At 50.1% G+C, this 19,344-nt stretch overlaps 1 protein-coding gene across 2 annotated transcripts; it reads left to right on the forward strand.

Moving 5' to 3' along the window:
* The first annotated feature begins 2,016 nt into the window (after positions 1 to 2,016).
* On the forward strand, positions 2,017 to 17,414 carry POPDC2 (popeye domain containing 2). 2 transcript variants are annotated; one of them, XM_034788700.1, is made up of 4 exons: positions 2,017 to 2,956; positions 7,763 to 7,871; positions 11,470 to 11,986; positions 17,024 to 17,414. In XM_034788700.1, the coding sequence occupies exons 1-3, from the start codon at positions 2,466 to 2,468 to the stop codon at positions 11,938 to 11,940; spliced, it is 1,071 nt and encodes a 356-aa protein (XP_034644591.1). In that variant the 5' UTR covers positions 2,017 to 2,465; the 3' UTR covers positions 11,941 to 11,986; positions 17,024 to 17,414. The 2 variants fall into 2 exon arrangements, with proteins under 2 accessions (XP_034644591.1, XP_034644597.1); XM_034788706.1 differs by having other exon boundaries at positions 2,018 to 2,956; positions 11,470 to 11,848.
* Positions 17,415 to 19,344: the final 1,930 nt, after the last annotated feature.

A 19,344-nucleotide genomic window follows, 5' to 3' on the forward strand; every position in this document is an offset into this window, starting at 1 on the left:
TGAAAAGTGACTGCTTCCTGACAACCGTGAGAATTCTCCCATCGGAGCACAGCTGATGATTTTGTTACTGATGCAGAGGATAGAACAGGATCCAGTTTGCTATCCCAGAGCTCTGTTGACACTATAGGACGACAGAAGAAGATGTTACAACCCTGACTATTGCTGCTGTTGTAAGGGACAGGAAGAGCCCAGCTGGATCCTCAAAGCCTGAGTGCGGTTTGCAGTAGTGATCACTAGAGAAAACATCCTTTTTGCAGCATATTGGTTCTGGAATCATGGGGAGAGAGTAACTGCTCCCATTGTGTAACTTTAGGAGTCACTCTGCTGTCAGTGCACTTCAAATACATGAACAAGGGTATGTTTTTCTTTCTGTACTGGATGAAACCCCTCTGTGTTTGCAGAGAACTATAAAAGTTTAACATGGTGTTATGTTTCCTGTGGGGTGGGCATTCCTTCCATTGCTGTGTAGCTGCCAGCTAACTTTGCTGGCATCAACAGTGGTGCTGCTGCTGCTGTAACATGGATTGTAGAAGGTGCACAACCACTGACAGTGCTGCTTAGGGGTCAGGCAGTGGTTGGCAGGACATCTCCCCGCTGAAGCACATCCCTGTCTTTCAGCGCTCACCCCCCAATAGTTTCCAGTCCTTCCCTTTTGCACAGGGGCTTTGTGGGCTGGGCCCTTGAACAGTTACAGTCTTTTCCAGCTGGCCTCTCACTGGAGGTGAAGGCTCTTGTAGTATTGTCCGTCTCAGACCGGGTAGGGGAGCTCAGGCCCTCCCTGTTCACCAGGCTCCAGTCCAGGGCCTAAATGGTGGGCAGCTCCAATCAGCACCTTGGAGTGCTAAAGCCACTGCCCCCCAGACCACTTCCTACCCTAGCTTCCCAGAGTAAGTCACTCTGATCAGGTCTCTGACCGGCGCACTCTGTCCCATGCTTCTCTTTTATGGGTTTGCACAAGTCTGTGTTGTCAGGTCCCAGGCAATGAGCTCCTAGGCAGCACTTTCCCCTTAGAGCAGCTGTCTTCTCCCTTCCACTGCCTGCCTTCTGAGCTGCTTTGCTCTCCTTTTTAAAACCCTGCCTCCAGCTTGTGCAGGCTTTGCAGGTGTGTCTGGGCGGGGCAGCCTGAGTCCAGAGCTGTTCCTTAACCCCCTGCTCTCCAATGTGGGGTTTGTATACCCCATCACATAGGTCCAAACAGAAGACCTGCTCACACAGTAGACAAGTGCACCCTAATTGCACCATGCCTTCCTCCTATTGGTGGACTAGAAATACAGCTTCCCCACAGCCTGCTGGAGATGGGAGGGAGGATCCTATGCTAGGGTAGAATTTGTCCATTGCACATTTCCAAGCAGTCCCCTTAATGTTCCCCGTCCCCCTGTGCCCTGTAGCATTATGTTAAAGGTGTGAAAATCCTATTGGCTCCTCCACTGAAATTCACCCCTCACACATTCATGTTTGCAGTGTGTTCAGAGCAGGATCATTGCGCACACTATAAGCTCCAGTACTCTGCCCAGTCTAAGTTTAAATGTCCCACATGATGGAGTTGCCACCATGTCCCCTAGGAGGCTATGCCACAGTCTGACAGGTCTCCTCACTAGAAAGCATTTCCTGATGTCTTGACTATGTTTTCCTTTGCTAGCTTCCTCCCATTGCTATTAGATATCACCCAGCAGAGAGGTAGACTTTCTGGTTTTGTAATATGATGGACATTCCTTTGTCCCAAAACAATAGTGAGGAATAGTGTGTAAGCACCCCCCCCACACACACACACACACACGCACTGTGATAAACTAGCTACTTTTCTCCTTTCTCAGCTCCGTGTTGGGCTTATCTAGTTCTCTGAGTTATGTTAAGTGGCCAGTGCCAGTCTGTTCTCTGTTCCCCTCACTGGCTTTGCTCTTTGGATTTCAATTCCAAACATGGTTATCCATTTGGGGTCTCTCTTCATTCTGTTGCCAAGTGATATACATTCCAAATTCAACACAAGTGCCCGTTGCTCCCCCCTCCCTCTCTGTCTCCCTGCTGCTCTCTCACAGTCTCTATTTTCACTCCTGGAGGGTTGGGGAGAGTGAAAGCAACAGGAGCTCTTTCCAATCCCATTCTCTGATGAGTTCTCTAGCTGAATCCCTCTCCTTACTCTGTGACTGAACTCTTCGGACCTCTTTCCCTGCTCCGTCTCCTGAAGGCAGTTAGTGGGGGAAGCCATCTGGCAGGACCGTGCACCTCACCAACAGCAAAGAGAAAAATAAGCCATTTGGATTCTCCAGCTTGGTGGTTTTTTTTTTTTGGTACGAACAAGTTTAAAGTTTTTTTTTAAAATGTTGCTCTGAAGGGCGTTCCAGTGGGACCAGTGAGCTCCAGGGAGAGGAGCTGCCAGGCGGCTCCGATTACAGCTATCTCTGTAATTTTTATATGACAATACATTTGTAAAGCAGGACGGCTGGGAGGGTGGGGAAAGGGGAAGGATGAGCAGAAACAGCTCCCCTTGGGACCAGCTACTTTTTCAGCCCCCTTTATGCGAGGGCTGGAAGCAGAATGTTGAGGGAGCAGCCTATCACCTGGGCAATTGCATCCTCCTCCTAGGCTACATGGGGGGAAGTGGGATCTTTGGCTCCATCTATATCTTCAGCCTTCTGGCCACTGGCTACATCTGCTATGCTCTGTGGGGCTGGCTGAATGCCTGTGGACTAGACATCTTCATCTGGAATATGCTGCTGGTCATGGCCTGCATACTTCAGCTGGCTCACCTGATATACCGGCTCCACAAGCACACCTTCTTGGAAGAGTTTGACCTCCTCTACAAGACCCTCTGCCAGCCCTTGCATGTGCCCTTTGAGGTCTACAAAGAGATTGTGAAATGCTGCGAAGAAAAGGTCCTGTCACTGGCCAGAGACCAGAACTACGCTGTGGAGGGCAAGACACCCATCAACCGCCTGTCTCTGCTGCTCTCTGGCAGGTAGGCTGTTCCCTCTCCTGACAAGACATTTCCCAGCCCTGGAATGTTGATCCACCTTAATATTTAGGAATAGTTTTGTAGAATTGAGCTAGCAACAATGAATTTGCCTGGTCAGCCTTCCTGGGGATATGTGGGGAGGATTTTAATCTCTTTCCCATTTTTAAAGCAATCTTAGAGCTGGTGGGAGGTGATGATTTACAGCGCTGGAGTCTGAAGGCCTCTATCGATCGAACAGGTACAACCTGGACAGCGGTAGTGAAGCTTCTCCCTTACCAGCTTGCTGGAGGAAGGAAGAGAGGCCTCTTTGATCCTGTGGTCTCTTGGGTACCACTTACGATGGTAATTTTTGTGACATGGTTGCCTGTCTCCTAGGAACTGCTCTGAAATTCACCAGTTTGTCTCAGCCAAAAGCTTAGAAGGGAATGGTTCCATCTCTCACTCCCAATGCCCAAAGCCAGTGGTTCACAACTGGGCCATTTGGTAAGAGAAAAATCCTTTGATGATCCCACCTCATCTGGCAGCCCTCCTGCCCTAATCCATCAATGCTGCTTCATTCTGTGGGCCACCAAGAAGGGTTCCATGGACCACTGGACATCCGCAGACCTTAGTTTGAGAACCATGGCACATAACTGTATTCCTCCATTTACCTGAGTCTCTGATTAGGTAGTGTAGTGCAGTGACTGTATTAATGAGGAAGGACTTTGTGATGTTTACTTGCTTTGGGCAATGAAGTCGTTTTAGCAGCATGTCTAGTTTTCAATTCAAAATATTAAAATATAGAAAAGCAAAAGTAGCACTATGGGTATGTCTACACAGTAATTTAAGCCAGGATCTGAGCATGGGCTCAAACCACCCCCCACCCCCACTTTGCGTCCACATTGCAAATGTGCTAACCAAGACCTCAGATCCAGGGCAGGAGAGTCCGAGCCCATGGTTAGCTGGGGCCTAGGGTCTGAGCCCTATTGCTTTCCTGTGTGCAAAGGGCCTTGGCTTGACTTGGGTCCTGGAAGTCCTCTGGATTTATCCCAGAGTTCCTGGCAGCAGAGGAGCAGTGCTGCAGGCAGCCAGCACAGTGGTCGGAAGGGTCATTACTACCTGGCTGAGCACGCTCCCACTTCCCGCTCCGGTGGAGCTTGCCTGGAGCAGGGAGCAAAGCCGACAGGTAGGAGGAGGCTCCTGCTCACCAGGATGCTCGGGATCATCCCTCCCCCAGCCATGCTGAGCCGGGAGCTCTGTTGCTTCCCCTCCCTGCAGGGTGGTGCTTGGTCCCACTCTGTTCTCTGGCCCTTGCTCCTGGGACCCTCCTCCCCGCACTCCCTGGGGCTGTGTATGCAGGGCACTCGGCCGTGTGCACTGCAGGGTAGTGACGGGCAGCTAGCTCCAAAACTTCCCCACAGCCTCCTGAGGATCCCTTCTGCCTGCCTCCCACAGTGTGGCAGGGGCAGGAATAAGGGATCCCAGAGGTGCTGGAGCACACTACAGCCCAAGCCCTGGGGACGCATTTCACCCTCTGCAGCTGGCACCAGCCAGGCTGGGGGTGTGTTCTGTGATACCTTCATTTTATGTCAAACTTAAAAACAAACAGACAAAGATAAATAAAAAAAAACAACCAAACAAAAACATCTTCATTGAACAGCTCATTTTAAAAATTAAGAATTGCAAAGTTTCATGGCAATCGTTTGACAGCTCTGGAGACTGTTGTGCTAATTATCCGCAGAGCAGGTGCCCATGGGCATTGTCCTGCCATGGGACTCAGCCTAGAGGTGTGGAGCCCAATTCTCAGATTAGATGGTAGTTCAATATAAGGCCCTCTCAAACTGCTGTCGTTCTACTGAGAGCCACCAAGGGCAGTTTATGTACTCGTGTGCTCCTTATGGGCATCAATAGCCCCGCCACAGTTAGGAAACAGGGTGAGCAGTAGAGTTTTCCCACAGTAAGCCACATTCCTAGGGTTAGAGTGTCGACACGTGGGAGGTGCTAGGCACTTTGGGATATGTTTACTTTGATTCGGGTCTGTGCACTGCAGGGTGAATGCCAGAGCCCTAAGTTCAAGCATGGGTCAGAAAATCCACAACCTAGGGCTAAAATGCAATGTAGACGCTCAAGCCCAGGGTTCCCTGACACTAGGCTTACATTGCTGTGTAGATATAGCCTATGTTACCTCCCACTGCCAGCCACTCTGCAGCAACACAAAATGAAACAGATCAAGAGAAAGGAAAGGATCAATGGGAGCCACTTTTAGTTCCAAGAATGGCCTGCCAGAATCCCATGGGCGAGGTAGTGAGCTTGGCTGGGGTAGACGGAGAACATTGGTTGGCATTCCAGCTGTCTGTAACTCACCAGATCATTTCTCTAGTGCTGCAGTCCCAACTCCTGCCCCACTGCTCTGATGGGGATTTCAGGACTTCCAAAGGGTTCAGGACCAATTTCTTTCTTTATTTGTTCACTATACTAAGCCCACGTACAATCAAACCATTCACAAATCTTTCCATGATTTCTTCCTACTGGACAGATAGGTGTGTGTGTGAGAAGGGCTGTTCTTCCTTCTCCTCCTGTTTGTCACCTTCCTCCATCATCTTGGGTGGAATTGCAGAGCATAGCAGGCTCATCAGACAACAAACATAATATTTAGTACTCTACACTTAGACCTTTCATTTGGGGACCTCAAAGCACATCACAAACAGTGATTGTTACAGCTTCCATAAGTTGCTTGACTCATCGAACAGACCTAACCTAATCACTGTGGGCTCAGAGGGCACCTTATGCTACGGAGCTTGTTGTTCATAGTCTGAGCTGTGTGTCAGAATCCTAGCGCTTGTACAGCTCTTTATATCTTTACTTGCTTTGTAAACAATTTTTACGCCCTCTCCCACCGTGAGGTATTTATGTAACGTCTCCCCCATTTTACAGAGGAAGCTGAGGCACAGAGTGGCAAAGCCCTAGTTCATATAAGGGGGTCTGTGGTGGCTGAGCTGTGACTAGAAGCCAGGAATCCTAATGCCCAGGGCTTTGCTCAGACCATGTCTCCCATTTTAACTGCTGAATGGTTCTGGTTTAAGGTTACACTAAGGGGGGACTGGGATGTGGTAGATAACGTGCTCCCTTTGAATAAGGAAAAAGTCAGTGACTAAGGCCCATATGCTCCCTCCCCCCGCCCTGCTTGCAGCCCCTTGCTGCGCAAGGTGAAGGGGAGCAAATCCACAGAGAAAATGCAGTGGGAGAAAGTGGCTAGGTGAGGGTACTGCCAAATATCTGTCCCCCTGCCAACAATCTGCATCCAGCAGCCTGCTTCAAAACTGTAGCTAACCTACTGGTAAAGTCAGTGGAGAGTTAATACTGTCTTACCTCCCACTGAGTGCTCTGTGACTCCCCTTCATGGGATCAGAGTGCTGCTGAAGGAAGTTAGCTAATTACATCAAAGCTATTGGTCCTGCCGTACTGCCACAGATGTAGGGGTAGCATGGAGGGTGAGTCTCAGCCCAGCTGCATGTGCTCCACAGGTCTGGCACTGTACCCCCAGTTCCCTCTTCTGGCCTCTCCATGCCAGACCTTTCTATCCCTGCAGGCTGTGGGGATGGGCAGGAGAATGGGGGAAAGGCTTCAATGGAGCATTACTGTGCTCCACTCTGCATGCTATTGTACAGAAAGGGAGTGCAGGGGCCTTGACTATTTCATTATTATGCAGGCTATTTCAGGGTTCCACACTAGCAATAGTCTAAAAGCAGCAAGAGGGGAACCTCAAAAGTACAGAGTTCATATTAGAAAGCTCAGATAACAATAGTTTGCCCTTCTCTGCCTCCTTCAATCTCAAGTGCTCCAACTACTTTACAAACATGAATGAATTGAACTTCCCAGTTACCCTGGGAGACAGCAGAATCACTATGGCCATTGTACAGATGGGAAAACTAAGGCATAGAAAAGGGAAGAGATTTGCCCCAGCACACAAAAGTCAATGGCAGAGCCAGGAACAAAACCCAGGTCTCCAGACTCCAAATCCTGTGCCTTAACTGCAATATCTGGCTTTCTCCCTTTTGTAGGCTTGAACCAGCGCTGGTCACAAGTTTGACCTTAACTTTGTTAGGCAGCTGCAGTGGCAATAAGGGAGAGGGATACATGGAAAGCAGTGAGGCCAAAAGAAACTGAAGATAGTATGAATTTGCTGTGTGATATGGCTGCAGCAACAGCCAATATGATTTTGGGCTTTATAAATAGAGGCATCACACCATGGAGCATGGGGGCATAGATCCTTCCTATACGGCCCTGATGCAACTACACCTGGGTTTAGTTTTGGGTATTGGTGTAGGAAAGAGGTGGATAAGTTGAAAGGAGTTGAGGAAAAGGCAACAAAAATGGTCAGTGGACTGGAAGGAGAGGTGAAAAGAAATTGGTACGAAGAGTTTGTCCTGATGACGGCTGAGGGGCAGTCATACTAACCATCTCCAAGTAGCTGAAGAGGAGAAACCCCCAGGATAGGAGGAATGGTTTAGAATGGGCCAAAGGAGTAATGTGATGACATTAAGAGAGGGAAAATGTTGGCTGAGTATCAGGAAAGACATACTAGCAGTGAGATCTATGATATCAGCCTATTAACAATTTCCCAAGAGAAGGGATAGAAGCTTCATTAACTGGAACATTTGTAACTAGACTGGAGAAGACACCAGACAAATATACTCTAGGGAACAGTCCTGCACTGACAGAGGGATGGAGTACATGTAGCTTCTTTGAGCAGATTCTGTACAGGTTACACTGGTTCACGCACCAGCCCTTTTCTGGCCTATGCCCGTCATTCTCCTGTTCTCTATCTAGGGTCAGAGTGAGCCAGGATGGACAGTTCCTGCACTATGTCTTCCCCTACCAGTTCCTGGACTCCCCAGAGTGGGAGTCACTGCGACCTTCCGAGGAGGGAACGTTCCAGGTAACTCAGCACTACCACCTGGCAGCTCTACTGCTCAGACTTGGGCTTTAGTGCTTTGTACATGTGCAGGAGAGAGTGGAGAGGAGGAAGATGGAAGGTAGTGGAGAGGGCCAGAGAAGCGTTGTTAATCCTCAGGCTTTGAGCTCTCAGCAGCTCACACAGCTAGGTCTGGAAGACATTCCTCCCCTATCTCCACCATGTTATAGTACAACATTGCATAATCAGATGCATTATCATATTTCTGTCTTCCTCTGAAACACCCAGCATTGGCTGTGGTTGACCATAGGATACCAGACTAGCAGTATCGTTGATCTGGTTCTGATTGGCAGGGAGACAGCATGTTAGACTAGCTCAGGGGTTCTCAAACTGGGGGTTGGGACCCCTCAAGGGGTTGCATGGGTGGTCGCGAGCTGTCAACCTCCACCTCAAACCCTGCTTTACCTCCAGCATTTATAATGGTGTTAAATATATAAACAAGTGTTTTTAATTTGGGGGGAGGGATAGCTCAGTGGTTTGAGCATTGGCCTGCTAAACCCAGGGTTGTGAGTTCAATCCTTGAGGGGGCCACTTAGGGATCTGGGGCAAAATCAGTACTTGGTCCTGCTAGTGAAGGCAGGGGGCTGGACTCGATGACCTTTCAAGGTCCCTTCCAGTTCTAGGAGATGGGATATCTCCATTAATTAAAAAAAAAAAAAAATTTATAAGGGGGATCCCACTCAGAGGCTTGCTGTGTGAAAGGGGTCACCAGTACAAACGTTTGAGAACTACTGGACTAGATGGATCACTATTTTGTTTCCATTATTGTGATTTTTAATACCAGCATTAATGTGTTGCACAATGAGAGGGGAAACCTCACAAGAACTGCAGAATTGTGTGCTGCTGCTGTGGGAAAGGATGACAGTGACAGGAAAGACTTAAATAGCTGATTTTTCAAAGATCTGAGTTTTTGATGATGATGATGATTCTCAGGCAGGGAAGCATGGGGAGAGAGAAAGAGGATGTTTTATATTCAAATCTAGTTCCTGTACTTTCAAATTGCGAACAACCCTCCTTAAGGCATGGGGGATTCTCCTGGGACTGAATCACTCATTGTTATTTGTAGCAATTAAACCTATTGATTTTTGTTTTCATCTATCCCATCAACACCGTAGAATCGAGTCCCTCCCATTCTGCAGGAAGGTTATTAAGTAGATGGACAGGTTCATCTCTCTGCAGTCTGGTGTAGGCTGATTCCAGTCAGTAGATGAATGGCCAGAACCTAGAATATGCCAGAAAGGACATGTCTGATGTCCCTGGGAGTGTAATCAAGGTCAGCAGAGAGTAACGCCTTTCCCCAGAGAGGGCCAAATTCAGACCTGCGGCAAATGGGTGCAGCTCTACTGAAGCCAGCTTCCTGCTGAGGTCAGCCCTGAATGTGGTCCACATACTGTGAGTGAGAGGATTGTTAAAGCTACTTTGAAAAATGAATCTGACAAACTGATGGTTGGTAGATTGCACGAGGAGTCTTTCCATATTATTGCTGAACTTCTGATTACAGTAGCAGCTTACCGGTAATTCTTAGCACAGCATGTGTGAGCTGAGCAGGGAGACAGTGGCCATGCCGTCCCCTGTGAGTGTGGCATCTCACTCAGGGTGGGAAAGACAGATTCGATGACAGTAGTTCTGGAAAGCTGCCTGTGGTGCTTTCTGGTCTGAAAAGTTAATTGGGCAATTTCTGGGGAAGGGTTTATTTTTGCTTAGCCAGCTCCACATATTGCAACATGCAGTTTTTGAATCCATTTAACCCGTCAGTCCCTCCTCTCTGTATCTCAGCTCAGTCCCATGGTGTGAATCACTCTGTAACTCCCCAGATGATCCCAACCTCATTTCTTCAGATATAATTGATTGCTCCAAAAACATTTTGGATAAAAGCAGACATTTCCATTTGAGGCCTTCCTTGAGGGCAGAGAGGGGGAATTTCCTTGCCTAAGTTCCCCCTCCACTGTTGGGCTCAATTGTTTCAATTTGGTGCAGAATGGAGAATGGCAGAAGATTAATTAGCTGTGACAGGATCTGGTTGCCGCCTGGATTCTGACCTGGATTTGTCTTCTACTCAGAGAGCAGCTGGCTCGCAGTCTGAACTGGATCAGGTTTCATAGTTACAGTATTTACCCAGAACATTGACCTATGGGGCCTGATGGTGCAGAGAGAGAGAGAGAGAAGAGAGAGAGCGAGTCTGTCTGTCTGCCCTGTAAGGACCTGGGGGGGAGGGGGGGTTCTTACTCTATTTCACTTCATGCATTGTGAGAGAAAGAGGTGCTGGTTCAGGAGGGATTCAACTGATTGTTAGGAAAATGAGGCTCTATCCCTTTAAGTTTCAGCATGACCCTGACTCACTCACAGCCCATCTCAGGGAAGTTCTCATATTCTACCTCCTATGTTTCATAAGGCAGCTGCTTGCATGGCAGTGGCATTAATATCAAACCCAAGGACGCACACTGCAGCTCAGCCTTGTTTGGCTTCCCAGCAGCCCCTGCCATGGTTCCTGGCCAAGGAGACCCCTGCGTATGCAGCTCACAGGGAGGCCCCAGGATATTTTGGCCCAGCTGTAACACTTGTTCACATAGCTGTGTCTCAGTTACACTTTGACATGCCACACTTTGCTGCAGCCTAAGAAGGCTTGGTCCTTTGACATGTTTCCCCATCCCACAGCCCGAAAAATAACCTGTTTCCCCCTGGGCAAGATTTTAAAAAACCCCAAACTTTCTGCAACAACAACCAAGTTAAACCCCTAATGTTCTGGCCAAATTCCAACTCAGATAATTTTGCTCTGCTTCCTGCAATCCCCCCCGCAGTATCAAATGCATTCGCTAGCCTTTCTCCCTCGCTGTCCTGAACTGGGGTGTGTTGCAGTGCACTGTTAAACAGCTCTTGTGTTCTACCCCAGAGGTGGTGGCCTGAGGGGTATCCAATGGAATGAGTTGAGAGACCCCACTGTCTAAAACAATCTAGCAAACTTGAATGCAGCCTGCAGCACCTGCCTTCCCTTGAGCTGGTGACTCAGCCACTCTGAAACCACACACACCTGCCATCCAGCTAACGAATGAGGGGAAGCCCATTACAATGCTGTGCAAGGGCAGTACGGAGCCACCGTTTTTTATATGTAGCTCTCCCCCTTGAAACCAATCATTCTCCCCAATGGTAACTGTTCTGCAGAATAGTAAGGCTCCCAATGCCACCTGTGCTACCCTAGTCTTTTCAGTGGCATTGCACAGGTACAAATGGGGGCATAATTTGAAGATGAGAGGGTGGCAGGGTTGGCTCTGCAAGTGGAATTCACTGGACAGTTGTGTTAATGATGCACAGGAAGGAGCAGACTGCAGCTCCCTCTCTCTGAGCCGTACTGGCGCTGCATGGAGAAAACAGGCCTGAAAAGCAATAAAAGCCCGATTTAGTCTGTAAACTCAGCAGCACCTACTCTTCTACACACAGGGAGCAGCTCTGTGGTGGAAAAGAGACCACGGTTCCTTTTCAGAGCAGAACCACACTGTAAAGTGATGGAACCAAAGTCTTCTCCTTGTGGCTTACTGTGCTCATTTCCCCGCTCCTCCCCCTGCAGGTCACGTTGACAGCAGAGACGGACTGCAGTTATATCACCTGGCCAAGGAGGAAGCTCTACCTCCTCTTGGCAAAAGATCGCTACATCGCCCGCCTTTTCTCGGCCTTCCTTGGCTACGACATCTCGGAGAAATTGTATGCCCTCAACGATAAGCTCTTCGCTAAGTTCGGCCTGCGCTTTGACATCCGCTTACCCAGCCTCCACCACGTCCTGGGACCCGCCTCCTCAGAGGCTGAGGCCGAGAAGGAGCTGTATGAGTGGGAGGAGCTGGCCGTGCCCCATCGTCCGATGCCTACCTTTGTCCAGACAGCTGCCTCAGCCCCACCTCCTCCTCCTTCTGCCCACCCCAAGGTGCCCCGGCCTGACAGTGCCCTGCTGGGTGAGGACTCTACCAGTCTTGTGTTGGAAGATTTTGCTGAGTTGTCAGGGTCTTTTATGGACTATGTAAGCGAAGGGGAGTATATGAAGTGAGGGCACTTCTAACGTGGGCACACGTCACCCTGTGTGGGATCCCCATGTAAGTACTCGCTTGCCCGCGGAAGGAAACACTTCCCTCTGTGCCTGGGCCTTGGAGGCGATGGCTAATGGGACTGGCTGTGCAAAGCTTAGCACTAACTCTGCCTAGGGAAGGGGAGGGCTAAAGTGTCCCAATCCTTGGCCAGTTTGCTCATGCTTTGATTCCTTGCAAACTTGGTAAATGGCATGAATCCTGGCAGCCTCCACTCAGTCTTTAGGGATTGGGCACCGTGTAAACAGGCACCCAATTGCTAGGTAGGAATAAAGAAAGGTGACCTGCTGGTGTCATTAACTCCCACTGGGTAGCTTCCTATCAAAGTTAACTTCATCAGTCAGCAAGACATTGGTCCCGGTAGAGCTGGGCTTTGGGGCGTGAGGGGAATCCCAGTTTCAGGGAAATGACCCAATGATCTTGTTACTTACCCAAAATAAATCAGATGAGGTAATGCTGTCAGTAAAGGCTGCAAAGACTGTTGTGAAATTTCCACACTACAGCATTTTCAGGACACTTCCTCATCAGAATCTCATGAGATGTGCTGAGTCGGGTGTATTTCCCCCAAGGAGGTTCATAACAGAATCTTCCTGAAGAACCCGGTTTAAAGGTTTGACTCCAGGCTCTGGTAGCCTCAGTTAACCATAACATTATACAGCCAGGCTACCGTATCCCTAGATCTGAGGGAATCTTAGACCAAGCAGAGTGTCTTGGGAGGAGGGTGCATGACACTGAGTAACGGTGTAAAGCTGAGGCAGAATGGAGACACAACAAGGAGAGACACTTATAAGGAATTTGAAGGGTGTCAAGTCATTTTCCTTGGTACCTAGAACAAAACAACAGGGCAGAAAATAAACAGATTTTCTGACTCTGTCAGGGCCATAAAGAATACAGAGGAGAGTGCAGGAGAGTGAGGTATGGATGCTTTTGAATTAAAGGGAGCTTGGGAAATTTCAGGGAATGCAAACACTGGCTTTCTCCGTGGGGTTTCTTGAATTCTCTGTGGCTCCCAGAAAGCACACAAGGCCAAATTGTGCCCTCAGTCACAAGAGACCAACTCCAGGGAATTCAGTAAGATTCAGGACTTTGGTGGGATTGCATGGGTGTCGCCACTGGCAAGCTTTGGCCCAGTGTGCCTGATTCTGTCCTCACACTGCCTTACTCTGGTGTGACTCGGTTGACATCAGTGGGGTTATTCCGGACTTACACTGATGTCAGTGAGGATAGGCTAAGGCCAGACTCCAGGGCACCAGACAAATGCATGGCTGGTGGAGAACTGAAACATTTCTATCTCTAGGGTAGGGCTGCGCACCAAGATACATTAAAGAAACGTCAGCTCAGGCTTTGGAATAGAGAGACTGACAGCTTACAAGAAACGCTCGGGGTTGATTCTGGCCCCTGCCCTGTACCCTGAATTGTCACCCTAGTGACATATAGGTGCTGTAAAGGTACCACAGCCAGTGGAGGGGAGAATCCCCCTATGCATGAGCAGTCTAAGGTCAACCCCATGTTGTCCCTCTTGCAGCCCCAGCCACGGCGCATGCTGTGGGTGAGGAGCACGGTGGTCTATTGCACTGTGCACCGTGGAGACTCTGGGCTGCTTCAAGCTGTAGAACAGGCCACAGGTGATCTGGGTAAGGCTGCTGTAAATTACAACAGCCCGAGGGCTGCTCTAATTTACACTAGGGGCTGCATCATGCCCCAGCTGGCACAAGATTTGAGGGGCACAAAGATGGTTCAAAGCCACCTTTGCGCCTGCTCTCCCTGGGCTGTCCTGCCTGTGAGGCACAACACAGAATCTGCCCCCTCGTTTCTACCTAGACTCAACTCAGCCAGATTGAAAGGGTTTGGCCAAGGCTCCCGTGTTCCAGTAGCCATTATTTTAAAACATTCCTGGGTTGGCTGAGAGGAGATGAGTGTGGTGGCCGCATGTCATGGGTTCCCCTCTGCATGAGTCTCATTACAGGAATGCACTGGGCTTCCCTGCCTCGCTACCGCCACTGGTGCATGGGAATAACACGCTGTCTTCCTAAGCTCCTTCCTCACACCCATTCCTCACTCTGCAAAGGAAGAATTGCTGGGGTCCGTGCAGGCTAAAGGGAGCTGGGAGAGATTTGTCAACAAAAAAAGATGCTGGAATAATTTGTGCTGGAAATTCTGAGCCAAAGGGTTAAGGGTTAAATTCCAGGCTGAGCTACATGTAGCCACTCGCTGAATGTTGATTCCAGTCACTGCACTGCGATAGCTATCCTTTGGTTTCCCGTGGCCAGTAACTAAGGGTACACCTACACCCCTAGGCGACGTGTGGGGAGGGCATGTGGGATCAAGTGCGCCCCCCCCATTTCTGCTTGGCCTGGCGGGTGGGGAGAGAGAGGGGCTCTGTCCTTCTCTTGCTGCACCTGCCCCCAGCATGTTCAGCCCTGTCCCTGGCAGCTGGGCCTGGGCAAGGGGCGGCCTGCTGCTGCCGCCTCCCCAACCAGGCTCTTTCAGGCAGCTGCTGTGCTGCACAGAGGCAGTGACTGGATAGGGTTGCCAACTTTCTACTTGCACAAAACCTTGTCCCACCCCCACCCCGCCCCTCCTTCGAGGCCTCGCCTCCAAATCACTCCATCCCCCCTCCCTCTGTCGCTCGCTCTCCCCACCCTCACTCACTTTCAGGGAGTTGGAGTGCAGGAGGGGGTGAGGGCTCCAGCTTGGGGTGCAGGCTCTGGGGTGGGGCCAGAAATGAGGAGGTCAGGGTGTGGGAGAGGGCTCCAGGCTGGGGCCGGGGGTTGGGGTGCGGGGGGTGTGAGGGCTCTGACTGGGGGTGCAGGCTCTGGGGTGGAGCTGGGGATGAGGGGTTTGGGGTGCAGGAGGGTGCTCCGGACTGGGACCGAGGGGATCGGAGCGTGGGAGGGGGCTCAGGGCTGGGGTAGGGGGTTGAGGTGTAGGAGGGCGTCAGGGGTGCAGGCTCCGGGTGGCGCTTATGTCAAGCAGCTCCTGGAAGCAGCAGCATGTCCCCTCTCCAGTTCCTATGCGGAGGTGCAGCCTGGCGGCTCTGCACGCTGCCCCGTCTGCTGGCACTGCCCCTGCAGCTCCCATTAGCCACGGTTCCTGGCCAATGGGAGCTGCAGAGCCAGTGCTTGGGGTGGGGGCAGCATGCGGAGTCCCCGGGGCCATCCTTCCATCTAGGAGCCAGAGGGAGATGCCGGCAGCTTCCCAGGAGTTGCGGAGAGCCAGGTAGGGAGCCTGCCTTAGCCCCACTGCACCGACCGGACTTTTAATAGCCCAGTCAGCGGTGCTGACCAGAGCCACCTGAGTCCCTTTTCAATCGGGTTTTCCGCTCAAAAACTGGACACCTGGCAACCCTAGACCCAGAGCAGCCAGATTCAGCCACGTGAGAAGCAGCTCCCTCCCATTCCCCGCCCGGGACCAGTGCCAGGGAGAGTGCCCGAACATGCCAGAGGGAGGCACAGCGGGAGAAGGACAGAGCCTCCTCCTCCCCCACAGGTAACTCTGGAGGGGCAGGGAGAGTGCAGCAGCCCCAGGCTGGGCACGGGGGGGGGGGGTTGTTGGGCAGAGGAGACATGTGGGGCAGTCATGTGTCCTCCCCTTTAGTATGGGGAGGCACGAGTGGTCTATGCCTTCACAGCAGCTGGGGGTGGAATTTCCAGCTTGGGTAGACATACCTACACTAGGCTTGATTGAGCTAGGGTGCTGAAAATAGAATGGTAGCCCTGGTGGCATGGGCTAGCTGCCACAAGTGTGTGCCTGCCATCTCAATGGGATTGTACATGCTGTAGCCCCCACTGCCGCAGCTACACTGCTATTTTTAGCACACTCGCTTGATCGAAGCCAGCTTCTATATGTCTGCTCAAGCTGGACATTACTCCTCCAGCTGCAGTGTAGCCACATCCCCAGCATGCTGATCACCACGCTCCAGTGTCCGGCAACTGTGCTCTGCTAGCAATAAATGCATTCCAAGTGCTCAGTCTCTGTGCTCCGAGGGCCACTCACTGCATTCTGGTGGCTCTCACTGCCATTGTCCTTCAATGCTAGTCCTGGCATTGTAGTGCTATTCACTATACTCCAGGGCAAGCCACTCTGCTCCAATGGTGATGGTCCAGTGTCTTAATTGAAGCATGAAAATGAAATGAGCCTCAGAGACCAGATGGCTGCTTTTATTTACAGAAGATGTGTGTGTTGGGGTGGGGAGGCTATTCTGGACCAATTTCCTTACTCATTTTCAAAAACCACATGAGAACAACAATGACTTTATCTGCAGGACTGAAATCTTCCTGTTTTCCAACCTTACCTTGAATTTATGAGCTAAATGCCCATCCTTCGCCTTCCACACAATGCCCCTGTATCTCCAGTGTTGAAAAGGGGCTTTGTGGGTGCCCATTTTTGCTTCTTTTATGTGGGATAAAGATGACCTGCAAAGATTTTTGTCAAAAACCACCAACCAACAAGGCAACAACAAGCCCCAAACTCAAACAAAGTTTATTCCCTCCGCTTGTTTTTTAGCTTAGAAATTTCAGGAATGGCAAGTCTGGTAGTCCCTGTTTTTGTTGAAGGACGCTTTAGAGGATGTGGATTTGGAACTTTCTCAGTCCTTGTTAAAGAGCCAGGAATGCTGAATTTTTCACATAAGGGCTTTTTTTTTAACTGTCAGGCATTTGAATTAAATAGGTGTAAACTGAAATAAATGAAAATCAAAGTTTTGAACAGTCTAAATGACAAGCACTTCATCTTTCATTCAGGTTTCACTTGTCAGTTACCCTCATGGCAGAATGCAATCAGTTCTCCAGTCATCCATAGAATATTCTAGGATAATCAGGGTTTTGTTAGTGTAGGGTTGCTCATGAAAGCTGGGGCTATGCACACTGGTTTGTTGTTGTGTGACTATGAATGACACAGATTTTACAAACTGATTTTAGAGGGAAAACAGTAAGGTGCCCTGTGGGCCCCACCAGGCCCCACTATCTCCTGGGTGAGTTTGGCAAATGGATAAGATCTGTGGCTGTAATAGTAATAGCCTCTTCTTTCCCCCTTTTCCTCCCACAGCTTCTGGAAGCCTTACCCGGAGTTACCCCTGTGCCCTCTTCAAAGGACGAGCCCCTCTGGCTCCCACCCAGACCCCAGAACTCTAGGGCACAACAGTTGGTTTTGATCAGGAAAACCCACGCATGAGTGTATGCTCACACACCTCTAACCAGAAAGACACTCATTAACATGCATACATGTCCACACAACACTCCTGCAAGCACATGAAGTATCTGCATGAGACTGAAGTGTGATGGCTGGACACCTTCCACACCACATTCTGTTCACCTGCAGTGGCACAAGGGATGTCTGGGTGTTCCTTTTTGTATTCTGGTCTTTCACCCCCATGGTCTGTTAACAGCTCTGTTATCAGTTCCATTAAATGTGTTGGAAACACAGTGGTATTAGCCTGTCCAGGGAGTCTTTTGATTTGAGGACACCAGTTAAAGAGTGTGTTGATTCACTAGGGTTCAGTGACTTGGAGGGGAGACGCTGATGTTCAGAGGATTTCACATGAGCTCTAGAAGTAGGAAAATGGGACTATAGAAAGACTAAGAGTTTTAATATTTATGTATATTGGGAGTCGGGGTGGAGTGAGGTATGGGACTTGTGCTAGTGATATACATGGAATCCATTTCTATCAGGCTTAAAATTCCATGTCCAGGATTTAACGCTTTTCATTTATGATAACAGCAGCTAAGTAATGAAGTACGTACCAGTTTCTGATGTTGGGAAAAGATTCACTAGGTCTTTTGGTCAATCCACTTGAAATAAAGAGGATGAGAAGAACCAGGACTGAATTTCTGTGCCCTCTTGGGATGGATTCTGGGTCTAGCCCTGGTAAGGGGATGGACTTAACCTGGATTTCTGTGTCCCTCTGGAAGGGAATATGGGTACATGACTTTGGAAGGAGAAGAAGCTGAACTGGATTTTTGTGGACTCTGGGTGTCTCCACTGAGATGGAAATGAAGTGAAGGAATAAGAAAGGAATAAGAAGCAGGATAGGGAAGCAGGGAAGATGCAATATTTTAGTTAAGAACAATATGGAGATGGTAGGCAACTCACAAATATAGCGCTGACAATATTTCTACTGCAAGCTCACCTAGTGGTTTCATCTATGGGGGCTCGCATGGTGTGATAATAGTCACCAGGGGCCCCTTTTGGCCTTTTTACTCCCTTTAGTCTGGTGCCAAGGGGCCACATGGCAGGCATAAGGCCCCCTATGCTCAGGTACAGAGGCGGCTCCACCAGCTCCGTGCTGTTCCCACAGGGGCCCCACGTGCAGGAGGTATTCTGGAGTGGGCCAGGGGCATGGCTAGGGCATGCTCCTGCAAAGCTCTATAAGGGTCATTGAAGCACGGACGTAAGTAGCCAGTACCGGGTCTATGCCAGCCCCTGCAGCACGAACTGCCTCCTCTTTGTTACTCTGCCACAGGAGAATCAGATTCCAGCATCCTCTATCACACCCTGCTGTGTTGTTGCCCCAGACAGACATCTCTAGCTATTCACTGCGTCTGCTTCTCTCTGACCCAGTCATCCTCTGTAGGCAAGGAAGCTCCTCCAGTGGAGAGCTGTTGGCTTCTCCTTAGCAAAGGAGTGGAGGTTTCTGTTCAGTGGCATTAAACTACATAGCAAAGTAGTCACCACCCCCTGAGCTGTCGGGTAGACCCTGAGGTAGCTGTTAATACATATTGCTACCCCAAGGTATCCGCGCAAAAGACAACTGCTGTTTCGGGTGCTGACTTTTATTTTTCCCGGTGGCTGCTTCACCCCCACTCTCCCCCAAGGCCCTGCCCTGCCCCCACACCGCCCCTTCCCCTGAGGCCCTGGCCTTGCTCTGCTTCTTCCCGCCTCTGCTACGCCCTCTACCCTGAGGCCCCCAGCCCACCTGCCGCCGCTCACTGCTCTCCACCCTCCCCAAGTGCCTCCTGCCAGCTGCCAACAGCTGATCGATGGCCCTGCCAAACAGCTGTGGCTGGTATGTGCTGAGCACCCCCTATTTTTTTCTGTGGGTGTTTGAGCCCCTGAGCACACGCGGAGTTGGCACCTATGACTGCTGTCACAAGAACTGATACATGAACCCCAGAGCGCATGCACACCTAGCTAGAAGAAAAATCAAACCCTCAAAGGACTGGGGCTTTGCTGAGTCCCACAGTGAAGCCATCAGAGGGGTGGGTGCACGCTCCCTTGTGAACTTCCCACCAGGATGTGCCCCCCCCATGATTCTTACATAAAATCATCACTTAGAAAGTTTTCAGATGACACAAAAATTGGGGGGTGGTAAATAATGAAGAGGACAATTCACTGATACAGAGCGATCCGGATTGCATGGTAAACTGGGT

The sequence above is a fragment of the Trachemys scripta genome, chromosome 1 (assembly GCF_013100865.1).
Source record: "Trachemys scripta elegans isolate TJP31775 chromosome 1, CAS_Tse_1.0, whole genome shotgun sequence".
In the NCBI taxonomy this organism is placed as follows: Eukaryota; Metazoa; Chordata; order Testudines; family Emydidae; genus Trachemys; species Trachemys scripta.